This window comes from Porites lutea, chromosome 10 (genome assembly GCF_958299795.1).
Source record: "Porites lutea chromosome 10, jaPorLute2.1, whole genome shotgun sequence".
NCBI classification, from domain to species: domain Eukaryota; kingdom Metazoa; phylum Cnidaria; class Anthozoa; order Scleractinia; family Poritidae; genus Porites; species Porites lutea.
The window spans coordinates 23,807,530-23,824,819 of NC_133210.1; the positions used below are offsets into that span (position 1 = coordinate 23,807,530).

Here is a 17,290-nt window from a genome sequence, read left to right on the forward strand (position 1 = left end):
AATACAATAATTCGGACGTTAAATGTCAATGCTGTTTACCGTCGCCATTAATATTGCAAGCTTTTAGGAACGATCAATTAAGGCGCACTGTATACAAGTACTAACAATAAAATGTAGTTTATTCACATGGCCTTAGAAATCGCTCATCAGTCAAAGAAACTTCAATAACATAACTATAAATTAAAATGTATTCCTGGTACACAAGTTTCACACACGAATGCCCTCTTAAATGACTACACTATCAGGATTTTCAAAATGAGTTTTGTTTTAGTGTCAAGATTAAGTTTGTATCTTATCGATAACGTTTAGTTTTTCTTCACTGGATTTATTGTTGGGAAATTGGCCGGAACTTTTAACGTGGACGTGACACATTTTGTGAAGCGGAAATGTAAATAAGTTCAAGCAAATACTCCACGTTCTTACTATCTGGAGACAAATTAAAAGCACGTCTTCTAATCAAACAGTCATGACAAACTAATGCATAAGAAAACAAAGAGAAATAAGAATTCAGCGAAAAAAGCGTTCAGTAAATGGAAAACCCACATCGAAACCTTTGTTTTTACTTTTACGACTACATAAAAAACCAAAGACATAAATTAAACAAGGAGAATGCTTTTGATAGCTGACCTTTTAAAAGTTACAAGAATTGAAAAGAGAGACCTGTGAGTTTATTTAAGCAATGTTTTGTTAAACATCGATACATTTACATATTTCATTTCATGTACGTTTTTAGTTAATTTCGTACTGTATTTGAGTTCTCCAGGCACAAGAGTTACAAAAATTAAACGAAAAAGGGAGCATATCCTTTTCTTCTTCAAAGTAAACGAGTGACGAATACCGGAAAAAAAACAAACGAAAAAGTGAATACATAAAAAGTGTACTTACATTTTGATTAAATCATTTAAACATTAAAGACAGGAACACTTACGAAATGAGTTCACGACAGTAACAAGGCGTTTTCTAATTTTTTTTATTAAGCAGAGTTGAAAACTGTAAAAACCAGCTCTGCATCTTAAGCCTTGTTGTTGTTTTAAACATTCAGTTTTCCACAACCACTCTGCCCTGGCGGAGTTCGGTTCGAAGAGAGAACCCATAGAAGAACTGAAGAAGAAAAAGAAGGTTTCTCACAAGAAGACAGTTTTTCTGATGTTCGACTTTCCTGCGTGAGTCTTTCACGTCAAGAGAAGAAGGAGAAAAAAGAGAGACCTCTGGAGGCCTCCGATGCGTTTTCTATCACGCATGCACTGGCGTTTCCTTAACAACCAGCAACGTTTTAGTCACGTGCGACATAACTTACAGAACCGGTTTGCGCGATAAGAACTGTGGGCTCAGAAATTTCCAGTCTCTGCAGTCTGAACAGGAAAAGCCCATTCCACATTAAAAAAAAACCAGTTTTGAAAACCAGTAAGTTTCGGAGACAAATGTGGTTGGCGGCAACACGAAAGAAGAGAGAGAGACCTCTGCTAGCAGAAAAGATGTTCTAACGGTATCCATGTAACACGACAAAGATCATCACGAACCCGAACCATAAGATAACACTGACATTTTGCCTACAAAATCAAGTCCTCTTCTTCCGTTTCTCCGCTTGCCCCATCATGCGGAAGATCTTTTTTCGTTCTTCTCTCTGTTTCTGTAATCGCTTCACATTTTTCTTCTCCTGTTCTGCGCGGAACACATTCCTTCTTTCCTGTATTTTCTCCTTTCGCCTTCGCTGTTTCTCTTTGTTGGCGGTGTAGAGTTGCTGCATTAAAGTGAACGCCTGCAGAAAATGGAACGCGGATTAAAAAGACTCTTTGATAGATATGAGCAAGAAAACAATTTCACAACCAATAATTTTACCTCCTATCTGTAGAAACTACATAATCGTTACTTACGGATTTCTCTTTGGGTTCCATGACAACCGCTCGTTTGCTTTCCAGTGACGGTGTTGTTCTTTTCTTCATTAGTTTTGGTTTGGATTTAAACGGCAACTCCTTCTGAAGTTTGACGGGAATCTTGAGCGGATTAAAGTGTCGAGTAACGCGCTCAACAGGCTGTAATTAAAAATAAAAGATCACCTTCAACCTAACACTTCTTATGACAACGAAACAATTACATATCAACTTAAATAAGATGAAACCACAACTCTCATAGTACACGGCATTAATTTTCTTAGCTTCTATGGTGCAATGTAAATATTTGGTAAGATGAACGATAACATAGAAAGAGATAGCCTGTCTCTGCGTCCACTTTCTTTGTTACTAGCTGGTTACCAGAGGCCAGTTTTTTCTTCGCGTGCGGCGATCGAGTGCGACGGAGTCGAGGCCGACACTTCTTCATCCGAGGGCCAAGGGCACGAGCGGCAAAGACGCTTTTCACTTAGGTCACTATAAAGACGTGACAGAAATCGGAAACCGCACATGAACAGTCTCTGGCACCCAAGATAGCTTTGTTAGTGAAATGTAAGTGAATTCGAATTCGAAAATAGTTATACGTGCGGATCGTTTTCACTCGCGTGGTCAGCAGCTCTGCAAATTTCTTGGAACAAAAAAGGGTTTTAACATCAACTCATGAGAAAAGGCTTCATTCCTTAGACGATTTTTTCGGTAACAAACATGGCCACCGTTTCATTGCTTTGTACAAGAATAGGGAGCTTTAGCACAACGACGGCGACGTCAACGAGAGCGGCAAAAAAGCAGAAGGTTTTATGATCAAAACAACAACTTCTCACGTGCAGCTTCCTTTTTTTGTACGTTTCTTTGCCGTCACTGTACGACTGCGACTTGAAATTACCTCAGGCGACGTTTTATGGAGGACATAAACACAAGCCTACAAATTTCTCTTTCTCCCTCTGAACTTGGTGGCGGTGCCCAAGAATTCAATTCCTGGGAAATTCACCAATATTTGAGATTTTACACCAATCGGAATAATCGCGACCAAGTTTGAAAAGCAGCGAATCTTTTTCAATAGTGATGTTTTCGATGCCGTCGTCATGTGAAAACGATCTCTGTATGTCCAAGTAAAGGAGGTGACTAACCTTGTACAACGAATCAGTATTCACAGGAGCTTTGAGTCCCAGATCCTTCCTCAACTGACCGACACTGCGCATGCCTTGCCATTTCTCTTTCTGATCCGGCGGCAGAAGTAGTGACGTGACAGGGTTGAAGAAATTTGGCACTGACACTGGGTACCAGGTCCTTATAAACACTATATCTAGTGAACCAAAATAACGACAAACTGATCACGTTTAATGCACAAATTTCGCAAATTCTTACAGACGTTTGTAATAGATAGGGTCCAGGATTTATCACTCCTTAAAAAAGAGGAATGACGAAAGGGACTTTTTCTTCCCAGCCTTCTAAGTCACTGACTAAAAAAACATCTTTCTCATGGATTTCGTACAGTGTAAATGAATCATCCACTTAAAAAACAACAACAACAACGAAACAAAAGGACTAACCACTGATCAGAATTTTATCTTCAAATGTTGCACGAAAAGCGCCCTCAGGAGTCTAAAAGAGAAAAGATTAGTGACCGTTTAAAGTCAACCCTATGACAGAAAAATAATCGATAAAGGTTGTTGGTGATCAACTGCAGATCAAAAAGTACGGACTACGCCGCGGAATGAAATACTGTAAACATACCTTAAGTGCACGCTTAACTTGTCCTCTTATACCGCTGACAGTCCGTATGGTAGCCCCTTCAAATTTTGCCACCTCTAGAGCAGAGTTGAACATTCCCTGCATAAAATAAAGTACAGTAAACAAACAAATGAATAAATGACACTACAAATCAGCGCGGGAACATGTACAAAAAAACACCCAGCCAATTTCCAAGTTAGTTGTCATAAACCTCTTTTCAAAGCAAGGTCCACTGCACAACCATTCATATGAAAATGAGTTTAAACCCTTCTAAATACCGAAATGACAGAATTCTCTACCCTTCCATATGCTTCAACTCATGCATACCCAATTCTCTTATATATCTTAAGCCTGAAAATGGTACCAGTTTTGGGTGGAGCTTTCCCTTACAGGCTACAATAGGAAGTACTCCCCCCTCCACATCCTAGGTACAGCCACCACGGACACACACACAGAAGACAAATACACCAAGAAGACCTCAATGGTCATGATACATTCTATTGTGAGTTTTCGAACTTTCTTTAGAGTTGGCTGCTTTAAGAGTAAACTATGTTTGTATGTTATTAACATAATACCCAGTTCATTAAGGAGATATTTTTTGCCCACAGAAGTTACACCTTTTCATACAGCCGTGAAGTTTATTTCAATACCCTTGGGAAATATGACAACGCCAAGCAAAAGTACTCTGAAAAAGATTACAATGTATTACCTTCACAAAGGCTGTGTTTTTGAAAATTTTCATGGGTGTTCCTGTTAACTTGAGTTTCTTAACAAGCTGTACAGACTTGTCTAAGTCCAACACAGTACCTGTCGCTGAAATACGAAAGTCAGCCTACGAATAAAAACTAAAATAGATAAGTAACGTATAAATTTATGTCGCTTCAAGAGAGGTAAATTTGAAGCAAGGCAGATACAGATATCTGTATAAGGCAACTTTTCTCTCTACTAACAGGCCTTCAAAAAGCTCAGAGAGATAAAGTTCATGTATCGTTTTCCTTTCGTTTTTATCTGCTCTAGAAACTTTTCGCCACTGCGGAACAGTTCATGATTCCGTTTATACTTCTATAACAGTCATACACAAGCTATACCCATGTCCCGCTCCTGTTCGTGTTTATTACGTAGTAATGCTTTCACTTGGCTATTAGGGGTGGGATAGAAGTGGATCTGGGGTAAAACTGTTTCTTACCCCCACCTCCAGATGAAAAACGAACTCTGTTTCTCAGGGCCCCTTCACATGAGCCCGGTTGACCGGACTGGCCCGGTTTTCGAGATCCCGCCTTATCTCTAAATCCTTTGTAAAATTTTCGATGTGTTCATATGAGAGGGCGGGCTGGCTCGGTTCCCGAGATCTCGGTTTTTTCAACCGAGATCTCGGTAAGCGGGCTGGAAAGTTTGCCATATGAACACTTCACCCCGGTTACCGGGATGAACAGCGGGATGAATTCTAGCGTTCCGGATAGCATCGTCTTGCATTGCCTGCAGTATTTTCCATATCATAAGCATCCCATGAAACTGCAGTGATACAGCTTTAAGAGTTACCCGAGCTATGATAGGCCAGTAAGTTAAAATTTTTGTCTCGCCATGTTTGCTTTTTTTTCCGAATTTGGCGCAAGACCTGGTCACCAGGATCTTTGACCTTTTCTCATCTCGGAAACTGGGCTGAAATGTCTCATATGAACCCAAGGAGTAATGCATCCCGGTAACCGGACTCATAAGAAGAGGCCCTTAAAAGTACTGACATTATCACGACATCAACATCATCGAGAAGCCTGTCAGACGATTTTGTTAGCTTCTTTAGGGTTTGACCGTGCACAACGTTTAGTGTTGTTACTATTATTTGTGCCTTTTATTCATTCAGTTACAATTTGTACGCCAAAAACAAAAGATGTTTCACGCTCACGGAGCTCCAGTAGTAAAGTACAGTATCTTTATTAAATCTTCACTACGTGGCTATTTCTATTTAATTTACAAAATGGAACAAAGAAGGAAGAAGGAGAAAAAGACTAATTTACAAATCTAATTGTTAATAATAAATGGAAAATTAAAGTTTAATTAAATTAAAAATAGCTACGATAATATATCGTATATACTATATACATATACGTATACTTATTATTGACTTAAAAATGCTCTAACTATGACATATAAAAACTGTTTTAGTCATGCAATCAGTCACCTAGTTCTCGGTGTGACATAGCTCCAATTTTGCACCGCGCTTAAAGCTAGTGAGCGCTTCCAACATAAACTCTAAGTACCGTTGTTTCCAAGCCGGGTTTGGTAACCAGTCTCCACCACTATGTGTGTGACACGGTTCCGCATTTATAGCCCAACAAATGTTGCATTTTTTCTTTGTAACTGCGCGGAATAGAGTCCATCTCTATTTTCGGCCAATAACGCTCAGCAGGTGGAATACCTGTTTCCAACGTTCAAAATCACTTAACAAAACTATTCAACATTGGTTCAACAAAGGTTTTAACATTAATAATTTTGTTGATCAAAAGCCAGCGTTAAACCGTGTGTCACTAGGTTAAGAATATAACCTTTCTTTGCGGAATCCCAATTATTTAAAAATTCAGCAAAAGGAAAGTCTGTTTAAATCACCGGGAGACTCGAAAAATCGGGGTTAGAGTTTAAGTCAGTGTTGGTTGGTTTTATAGCGAGGTTCGAGAAATCGGGATTCCAGTCTTACAGAATCAACGAAATTAGCAACTTCTCACTGCGGGATAAAACCTGAAGCCACCTTTAATTTCATTCGTCATTGGAAACACAGCCGCTATTGTTTTTAAGGGCTCGTAAGTTAATTAAAAAACTCGTTCCAAACAGTGCTATGAAAGTATTTCTTACCACGTTGCTTGCTGTGCTTTGAATAGCGAGAATACCAGTGCCAGGAGGCGCGATTGGTCCTGATAAGTAACAAAACGTTCGTTAATCTTATTTATCTTCTTTATTAACACGAACGTAACATGCAAAGGTGAAATGACGTAATATTGCACCATGGGAAAAGGGTCCCGAATTCATGCAGGGAAGAAAAACTTAGATCTTTATATTTCCGTTGACAGTACTTATAGCAAAGCCTAGTGGGGCCGTGCAAAACTTCAAACCCAAAAATAACGCTAGAAATTCTTTCTAAAAGGATCCAGGTGACTACAGTCGAACCTCTCCACAACGGCCACCTTGGGACAGACCAAAGTGCCGTTGTGGAGAGGTGGCCGCCATTGGGAGGTAGGGGTGTAACATGACAGATTTTTTTAGGGAGCACAAAATGTTTATTGTACTAATTTCATGCTTACTGTATCCCATAATGGTAATCCAGTCATAAATAATATATACATGTCGACTAGATAAAACATACAAAAAGCTTGAATTATGTTTTCAATCAAAATGTTAATGCTTACTGAAGCAGTATAAATGAAACAAAATCAAAATACGACTACCGCGAACAATCATCAACGGGTCATACGGATCAAATTTCATGACCATTTTTGACTTTTTTATCAGTCGCTAAACAACTGGCCGTTGTCGAGAGGTTATTTTGGCAGTTGGGGACACGCTTTAGTGGCCGTTGCCGTTGTAGAGAGGTTTAAATAAGAGTAAATGTACGCACCGTCCGCCAGGACAAAATAAAGTGGTCATTGAAGAGAGTTATTGGAGGTTCGACTGAATTTACAAGCTTTGTCAAGGAGTTCAACTCATGGCTATCGAGAAACAAATCCAGCGAGCGGTCAGAGCGGGACTCGAGCGTTATGACCACTAGGGTCAAGATCGAGGGAGGAAGTATATTTTCTACGTACCAAATAAGGTAGCCATACAGTGCAAATGTTCTGGAGTGTACTTCAGCAGACGATGACGGCCATTGTGGTCCTGGATCGAGTACATAGGAAGCGTCTGAAATCTGCGCCAGCCAATAGACATGATCAGCGGATCTCGAGTCTTGAGTATGCGCTTGTGCCAACGGTGCTTTTTGAAACGGGCCTGGAAGGATATTATAACGCAAAAAAAGGTTTTTTGGGAATGCGAAACTAGTAAAAGCAATTAGCACAAACCGTGTTCTCTAGTGCACTCACCTGGAGAAATCCCATCTTATCCTCGCTAGAGAGAAGACCACCGAGAATGATTGGATATCTAGCATCAAAGTTGGTCACAAACTCACAGGGCATCTCACCTAACTGAAATTAATAAGAACAATAATGACTAAAAAATTAGCTGAAATAGTAGAGCTGGTTTAAGCCATTAAACTGAACTAAACTTCTATATGGCTGTGAGTCTTGGGTCCTAACATCCGGCCTTTGTTGTCAACTTTATTTCTTCCATACGTTTTGCCTTAGAATCATACTTGGTGTTTCTTGTACTGATCATGTTAGCAACGAGGTATTCCATGATAGAAAGGAAGCTGTTCCCCTTTCCCAATCAGTTAAAGCCCAACAGATCAGATTCATGGGCCATTTTCTTCGGTGCCACGAGGGGGACCTTATTTCTAAACACGCTCTGTACCAACCGGCACATGGTAAACCAAGACATGGTGGACGTAAAATTCTATTCTACGAATATGCTGCAGAGCTAATCAGTGCAGATCCCCCCTCTTCTCACGAAATTAGTTTTTTAGCACAGGACCGCAACACTTGGAAGCGTATGGAGGTCGACTGTTTGTTGGCACCACTGGGAACCACCATGAACGTCTCAGCCGAGCAGAGAGAGAGTAGTAACTAAATAGTGTGAACAGGATAACATATACTAATCTAACCTCCACTCTGACGTACACCCCTGGTCTGAACCCTTCATACTGCGCGCGTGTTTCATCGTCCATGTCTTGAAACTCAGACTGGTTTAGCTGATGACAGAAAGACAGACACAAAATAATGATTCTAAAAATTCAAAACTATTTCGTAAAATACTAAGGAATAAAAAGTACTATGCGAAACTACCGTTTCATTTGAACGGTCACACCATAGGACTTCATCCACAAACTCAAAAGTTAGAACTACACACTAAATACACATATACAACCATTTTACCTGCGCCTGTTCTGACATTTGCGCCTTCAGCTCTTCATAATACGAGTTTTCATCACCTTCATCATATCTAAATAACGTCAAGGGAATAACTCACACATTCAAGCTCAACCCAGAAGATAAACGAAAGTATAAACAAGTTTTATGCTCGACAAAAAGGCTAGAAAGGATACATCGCATCAAAAGCAGCTTTCTGTTTCCTCTTCTTTTCAATTCTGCTAGTTTCTTCTCCTTCGGGATCCTTCCCATCTGTTTCGTCTCCATCGGACTCCTCTCCCTCCCCCTGTGGGGTTTCGTTGGCAGCCGCTTTGTGGACTTCTCCGGTCTCCAGATCTTCAAAGTCTCCAAATATTTCTTCATCATCTGACACTAGCGGTTCAACAAAACAGATCAAGGACGCTTTCATTTCAATATAGCACTAAGTAAAAGGGAAGCTAGAAAGACTGAGGAGTGTAAACGTTCATGAACGTCCTGAACAAGAAACGTAATACATGGAAAAATTTGAAAATCAACCCTTACATTTAATGATGGAAAGCTAAAACAGAGTGATACTGAAACTAATGATGCTTACGCATGAAAAATAATACACCTCTAGAAACACTGTAAGTTTCAAGTAGAAGTAGTTTTTTTGCAGCTCAAATAAGGACAAACCAGGCCGCCTGTTACGAAGGAGTGAAGCCCTGAAGATGTGACTATCCGAGGGCCAAGAAACTCTGGCCTTTTTAAAAAGGTTTACAGATAAGAAAATCACCAATAGTAGTTGAAAAACAAGGTGGTCCTGTAAACAAGCGGGTCATAAGGAGTGGGGAGTTCCTCACGGCCTTTTAAACGTATTTTTCTAATAATTAAATACTTCACATACATTGATCATCGTGTTGAAGTAACGCTTCAGCATCTTCAGAATCTTTCCTTTTGCCAGTGACGAAACAGTCCCGTATGCTCTGAAGCACTTCCGGTTGGCTCCAGTCTCTTACCGATGTACTGGCAGGCTCTAGTGTGCAGTCTCTCTGATGCATGGTTCCTAAGCGTCTCGAATCTTTTTTGGTCTTAAGTCTGAAAATACCTCCTACTGTGTCGTTATCACTGTCGGAATCTGCATCTTGTTCCTTGGTTTTATGAAGAACTGAAAACATGTTTAAGAAAGCAAAACGAAGAGATATAAATACACTTTAATACAGTGGAACTTCAATATGACGAACCTCTATATGACGAAGTACTCGAGGCAACGGTATTTTTCGCTCCAGTAACAGTAAATGTAGGAAAAAAAAATCTTCGTTTTTGCCAGTCCCTTGGCCATTCGTTATATCGAGGTTCCATTATACTACATTTCAAGAGGCATGTTGCAAGCAGAGTTTGTTTTTAATTGCTCATCCTAATACATGTAAAAAACGTCTTCCACTGCTGGGAAGAATTTCAGGCGATATACTGTAAACAAAGGGAGAGAAGACTGAGGACGAAACAAGAGCTGAATAGGAAGAAAGAGACTGTTATAAACCACAAAAATTGAAACAGTTTGGATACAGGGAGGAGAGGGGTGGGGACGGGGAAGACAAAGGAAAAACAACAACAACAACAACAACAACAACAACAACAACAACAATAATGATCATCTGCCCGTTTCATTCCTGGGCCCCGTGGTCATGAAGTTCAAATCCTACCGCTGCCGTACACAAGCTTCTGTAGGTTTGTAGTGTCTTGTTGGCGACGGAGAAAGGCTGCTGCAGCTTTCTGCGCCAAGTTTTCTTTCCACCTCAAGGAACCTTCAAATCAGATTTTAAAAAAAACCGAGATCTATAAGCCTGGATTCTGAGTGAAGAACATCTAAAAAGGCATTACTTACCAGGAAAAGCACAACATGCAAATAAATAAATAATAAATAGATAAAAAATAAATGAAATAATAAAACTCGTCAAGTCATTTTAAATGAGCATTCCTATTGATCGATTTCACATGACGTGACGTCCACCATAATTTATTGGTGTCCCAAAAAAGGGAAACGGCGGTCACCTTCGGGGTCGAACGACGTACGCTGCTCTGAATGACATGTTATATAAAAAAATTTTCTGGAATTTATTCCATGATAGCACTTGACATTATTAATTCAGTTTTTATTTTACTAATACTTAATAACAAGCTTGATGGTCTGCACAAAATTCTGGAAGCTTATTGGCTAAGTGAAGTGTGTTATAATCTATATTACGCACGTCAAAGAGGTCCATTCCTCAAGTAAACATTTCACGAATTCTATGCATTAATTTACCTTAAACTGGATTTATTTATGTCGCTGTTTGCAGAAAGTACGCTAGTTAGCGTGTTTATCTATTGAACTGGAAGACTCTCGCCCGCCTATTAACTTGTTAATTGTGAGAAAATTACTTACTACATTAATCATCTAGAAATCAAGTTAAAAGCAGATATCTATTTCAATTGAGGCAATTTAGTTATCCATTCAGCATACCTTCTTCCTGTAATTCAACACTCGAATCCTCATCCTCCTCATCTTGTTCACCATCCAAATCCTCTGCATCAGATTCTTCATTTCCGTCCTCACTATCAATGGTTTCCTTAGATTTTTTATCCATGCTTTCCTCAGGCTTTGCCCCTTCAACCCCTTTCTTTTTCTTTAATTTGGCACTTTTCCCTTGGTTGGTAGAAATAACTTCTAACTTTTGTTCTGAACTTTTTGTTTCCTTTTTCGACTTCTTCTTAACAACATGCTCATTGTCGTTTTTTCCATTTGACACGTGTGTTATTTTTCGTTTTCTCCTTGAAGTTTCAATCTTTGAGTCTGATTCTGAGTCGCTGGATGATTGTTTGTTAAAATCATTATTGTTCTGTTCACCAGACCCTGAGACATCAACTTCATCACTCTCGTCTGGTTCTGAAACTTCTTCTGAATTTTCGTCTGCCGAACGTTTTGTAGTCCTATTTGAGCTTGTCAACCGCTTTTTTGACAACTGTTCCTTTTTTTTTGGTTTACTAGATTTAAAATTGAAAACTATTTCTTCATCGCTCTCAGCTTCACTTCCACTGTCCATATCATCACTCTCATCATCGACGTCATCCTCAAATATTTCAACGTCTTTTTGACCATCGTCATTATCTTCGTTGTCATTCATGATAACGTAATTCTCCTCTATATCATCATCCTCATCATCGTCATTATCATAATCATCGTCATCACTATTATCTGCATCATGAAACTTATTTTTTTCGTCCCTTAATTTGCTAGTTTCACCATCCTCCTCTTGATCACCTTCGAAAAGAGCTCTTCTTCTTGTGCGGCCATTCTCATCTGTCACAACTAGCTCTGAAGGTTGTCTTAAGGTTTCATCCCTGAAAAATTGAAATTACCGAGAGTTTTTTCTTTAAAATGTGCTATAAGTAAACCATAAAATTCAACTGATAACATGTATTAAGGCCGATAAGTTCATTCTTGCAAGTAATCAAAAAAGGATATTGAAATGAAGATATCACTTACTCGACGACTTCATCGGGGGCTATACAAGCACCATCCTGAAAGGAAAGAAATTATAATGACATTCTTTTCAAGAACATCCTATAACACTGTATATTGTGTAGTTCTGCGTACGAGAAAACGACCCAACACAACTGTTGTAACAGAAACGTTTGCATTCATGTTAACCCACTCCTACCATTCATGTGCATAGATAAAAACTGCCCACCTACCCCTCCCATAAGCTAACATTAACACTTAGGGCAAAATATTGGCTTAGGGGAGGGGTAGGTGGGCAGTTTCTCAGAAACCTAAACTAAGGTTATTAAGAATTACACTCAAAAAGTACATTAATTTATCATTGTTTTTTTAAAACAAACTGCTTTACCCTGTAACTTGAAGTTGAATTTGAAGTCTGAGGTCCAGAAAGAAGCATTTGTTGTGGTTCAGTTTTATCCTTGCTTTAATTTTAATTTTCTTTTGTTTCAATCTCATTATCATATATCACCATACCCCAAAACAAAGGAAAATGAAAATGAAACCAAGGATAATATTGAACCACAACACATTTTTATTTGTGTTATAACAGCATAAAAGTAAGTTTAAATAAATTTACAGCATACACTGCACCTGAAAAATTTACGCACCTTAAATAATGTTAGATGACTAGTCATCATTTTGGTGTCAATCGTCTGCTTTGCATCAATTAAAGATGACACTAATTCATTGCTTGGTCTACTGTCCACCTAAAATAAAATAATGTTATCATTAAAATGCATTGTATTAATCACTAAAAGTAGTTAATACAAGATACTAAATTTCATTTTTAGAAGCCAATATCTTGTATTAACTACTTTTAGCAGCATTTATGTGTTAACAAATTTTGAAATAATTAGTTTAGCTGTAGTGATAAATCTGAATTATTGCAATAACTAATTTTTAGGTAAAAGTGTTTCTCCTTGGAAATGCTAGAAGATTTTGACACTTACAGCTAAATAAAGTTTGTATGTATGTAGGTCATTCAACAATGTACAAAAATGCAATAAAGTAACTACTTTGATACATTTTGAAAAGAAAATGCCGAATCACCTGTATTGAAGATTTGGAATTTTTGCTTGCAGCCTGACTTCCACCAAGGTCAATGTACACAGCATCCTAGAAAGAAGTAGCAAGCACCAGTATGAAGTTAAATTATTGTGAAAATAGCATGCAGACCATTATAAATCCAACTACTTTACAAATAAATGCAGATCCTTCTTTAACAAGAGTAAGGCTCGTTTTCATTCTGTTGGTTTGGGCCAAACAAAACGAATTAAAACCAGTTGGAAGTATGCAATTGAGTCGTAACATTGTATGTTTCTCAAAAATGATCCCTTTCAGCAAAGTAGTTAAGACACTTAAGGATGCCATGATTGAGCGAATTTTTAATTTATTATACTAAAGGGCATGGGTTTAAACAGTAAAGGAATACAGTGAATGCCATTCTTTGAATGGATAACAAATTATTTTTACCTCTTCACTTCTTAATAATAATTGTACACTGTAGCCACATTCATTCTCTTGGGTGCCTATTTTTTGAAGAGATCTTAGGAGCGAACATGATAAGAATAATTTAAGATATTTTTACCTTGTCATATACTACTCCTCCAACTCCAGACAAAGGTGCATAAATAAGGCGTTCCTTTTCATTCAGTGAACGCTTCTTTTCAGCATTTGGAAGGGGACATGGGTCAGGTAGAAGGCTTATTTCTTTGAGAGTATGATCTCCACAACCTACAAGAACATGTAAGAATATAAAGTTATACATGAACTTTATACACGAGACTATCAACAATGACACAATCTGTTACTAACAGTGTCCCATATTCATTGATATTCGTTAACTTGCAAGTGCATTTAACCACAGTAATGCATAACCTGAATTTCACACGATTACTTCGAGTCGTTTTCTCCTCTCAGCAATGTCTGTTACTGAGGGAGTAAAAACAACTCAAAGTAATTGTCTGAAATTCAGGCTACATGTAAGTGATGCAAAATTATACACCCTTTTTATTCAAATCATAGAGTGTTTATTACAAGTTAATATTGACATAGTCATACAATGACATTCAACTCACCAATAATGTGCACTCTAGAGTTGTGCTTAAGATGAGTCCCTCTTACATATCCATACAATGACACTTTCCTGTCAGACTTGGGATTTTGCCGAATGAGCTCTGGGTCTGTCAGCTCTTCCATTCTGAAAACATAAACTTCTAATAAGGAAGAAAACTATTTGCTGGGGTGAGTACAACAAATATGACTCAGTAAGATAGCTACTAGACTAAGTGCTTGATCAGTTTCTTTTTTTTTTGTTGGAGGTGCAATGTATATGCACACCTACTGGTAAGTCTTGTGAGAGATGAATCATAACAACAACTCTTTCTACTTGACAGGCAAGCATCTTGAACAACTCTAATCTGTTATTTAGCTCTATTTATTTAATTATTTAATTTAAATAGTTTTTCATAAGTACTGTTTAACCTCCACCCACTTGTAACCGCTCTGTGGTAGTAGCTAACTCACAAGCTTGGCTCCGTTGGCTGCTACACACTTTTTTCCTTTGTTATGTTTAATTCACTGTCTAGTTAGCTCTGTTTTTACTTCTCTTTTTTCTTAGTGTTGTTGTATTGTAATTGAATAAGTGTGAATGTATATGAACTTGCACTTGAAATTGAACAACAACAGCAATTTTATAATAACCACAATAATTACCAGAAGTACAACACAACACTCTTTTTTTTAAAATAATAAAATAATCTTGTTATATATGCAGTCATTTTTAATAAAATGTTATGGGTTCTCCACATCTTTGCTGTAGTGGTTTACTAAATAATACAGTGAATGGAACATGTTTTTTATGTAGTACATACCTGTCTGCTAAGATATAAGGATGTGAAACACGCCAAGTCAATGGTCGGAATTTTGTGACAGAAATAAACCTGCCTAGGTTGTGTACCTCTACTTTGGGATAAGAGCCATAAACCAGACCAGACAAGTAGAACAATTTTGCTCCCTACAAAAAAAATATGAGAACAAAAACAATTACCACAACATTAAAATTCTGATTACATACTTATTACTAATAATCATTACGAGCTCAAAGAGGATGATCTCTATATTAATGAAAAAAGTTGTTTTTTCACCTTTTATGCTGTACATACCTACATGATCTGATTTACAGCTCTACCAGCCTGTACATGCATGACATATATTTATATACATGTATACAGGTACTAACTCCAAAAACAAAAATATTAACATCTCCTGTCAAAACTCTGAAGTTCAAGTTTGCATGTGACATCAGTTTACGGTGTATTAATGTTATTTAGAACTGCAAACGAACCGTATAATAACTTATGTACCTGGTACACTTCAGTCCAAAATCTAGTTTTCAATTTCTTCTTGGTCTTCTTGAGAGATTTATTATCCTTCAACAGATCTAGGTGAGTCAGCACTCCGATGATTTTAGGAAAACCATGCACTTGGCAGACATTCAGAAATTCAAAAATTTCCATTTCAAACCCAAAGCTGGCATCAATAAGAAGAAGGACCTGATATAACAAAAAAAATTAACACTTTAAAACAGAGATTAGAATTGGGATTTAAATAATGGGTAAATCAAATTACTTTTAAAAATGTAAAGAAAGGTCTATTTAACTGCAGTTCTTTTTTGTGCTGTTTTTTAAAAAAAAAAAAAAAAAAAATGAACCATTAATGCTAGAAAAGGTCTTGAAGTTCCTGGCCATATCAATAAAACACAAAATGTTGCCTGCCCATGTACATGCAATAAATTCCTATTAATTCAAAAGCAAAAAAGGAGATAAACTGCCCTCTTTGGATTTGAGTGACTACCCAACGTTGAGTTAAGAAAAGGCTACACTTTTCATCATAATTATTGAAGAGGAGCTTACAGTGTAATTTACTGCTTTTAATACTATACTCACTCTAATGTTATTTGAACATACCAGATCTGCAATTTTGGCCACATCAATCATTGAGTTGATATCATTGTTGCATTCCAGCAATGTAAGGCGTCTTTTCTTTCCTAATAATAAGGAGAGGAAAGTAAATTAATGACATCTGTATAAACTATGTGTACTCAAAACTTCAAACTGTAACTACATGCTCTTCATTATGGCAAAATTTTTGGAAATTTCAGTTGAGAAATAAATGGAATGCTTCAGTCTGCATGGTGCTGATGATGGCTATTACAGAACACTTGCAAGCTGAAGTGTCAGTAGGGGAAGTGATGAGCTGTCCAAACAGACTAGGTACATCGAACGCTGATGGTCCTGATGGAATTCCTCCCCAGCTCATAAAGGAATGCAGCACCAAATCACCCCAGGTTTGTGCATGATCTTCAACCAATCAAAACCCAAATGGAACGCTCCAGTTCAATTGAAAACTTTGTTTCAATCAAACAATGTCGTTCCAGTTTCTCTTGATAATTCCAACATTTTCTGACTGTTTGGTTTGGCAAAATGGAAAGCACCCTACAGCTGTATTTCATGTGTGAGCACGCTCAATGTACATGTAGTAGTAACAGTAGGGAGGGATGAAAGGGGATTCATAAATTATCTGCTAGTGAGTTTGGACTGCAGGTGAGTTTGGAGTGTGAATGCCACTCTACAGAGTATCTAATACTATGATTCCAAGCCCTGAACTAGACACTGGCTATTTCACTGTAGACTTAAATTCAATCCATTGGGTACTAATATTGTCCATAGACCGCACTAATTTTCCTTTTAAGTTAACTATAAGTGGTAAAACCTACCTGAGACTACAGTAACCGGACCTTTGACATCAGACAGCTGCTGACGGGTAAAATTCTTGAGCAGTGAGTTGATGAGTGTTGTTTTTCCCACTTTAGGTGGTCCAACCACGGCTATAATGTAAGGCGGCGGCTCTAGTGGTGTTCGATCAACTGTAGGCTCATGGTGCCTTTTTGTTTCTACATCTTGTTTTCGACGAAATTGACGAGATGCCTTGACGGCCGACTTAAATGAGAAGGCTTTGGGATTTCTTTGAGCACTTGCATCTTCGGGTGAGTGTCTCTTCTTCTTCTTCTTTTCTGCTTTGGGTCCAGCTTGTTTTTTTCTGTGCGATTTCGAAGAAACGTCGCCATCTTCGTCCGCCATCTTGAAGTTCTCACGTGGAAAGAC

At 38.0% G+C, this 17,290-nt stretch overlaps 1 protein-coding gene across 1 annotated transcript; it reads right to left on the reverse strand.

Annotated features, from left to right (window-relative positions):
• Positions 1-858: 858 nt before the first annotated feature.
• LOC140949906 (ribosome biogenesis protein BMS1 homolog) lies at positions 859-17,272 on the reverse strand. Its single transcript, XM_073399056.1, has 24 exons — positions 16,903-17,272; positions 16,094-16,173; positions 15,491-15,679; positions 14,999-15,141; positions 14,204-14,325; positions 13,714-13,859; positions 13,176-13,241; positions 12,734-12,832; positions 12,111-12,145; positions 11,088-11,965; positions 10,288-10,389; positions 9,492-9,752; positions 8,803-8,998; positions 8,633-8,699; positions 8,362-8,448; positions 7,685-7,786; positions 7,412-7,592; positions 6,465-6,523; positions 4,330-4,452; positions 3,624-3,719; positions 3,440-3,491; positions 3,017-3,192; positions 1,875-2,033; positions 859-1,759 (listed from the first exon to the last, which is right to left on the reverse strand). Exons 1-24 carry the CDS (start codon positions 17,264-17,266, stop codon positions 1,559-1,561), a joined length of 3,984 nt encoding a protein of 1,327 aa, XP_073255157.1. The 5' UTR covers positions 17,267-17,272; the 3' UTR covers positions 859-1,558.
• Between the last annotated feature and the right edge of the window lie 18 nt (positions 17,273-17,290).

Coding starts and splice junctions, on each gene's coding strand:
- LOC140949906 (XM_073399056.1), bottom strand. CDS start 17,266: ATGGCGGACGAAGATGGCGACGTTTCTTCGAAATCGCACAGAAAAAAA. Junction 14,326..14,998: donor CCTTATATCTTAGCAGACAG/GTATGTACTACA, acceptor TTATGTTTTCAG/AATGGAAGAGCTGACAGACC. Junction 4,453..6,464: donor AAAGCACAGCAAGCAACGTG/GTAAGAAATACT, acceptor TTTTATTCGTAG/GCTGACTTTCGTATTTCAGC.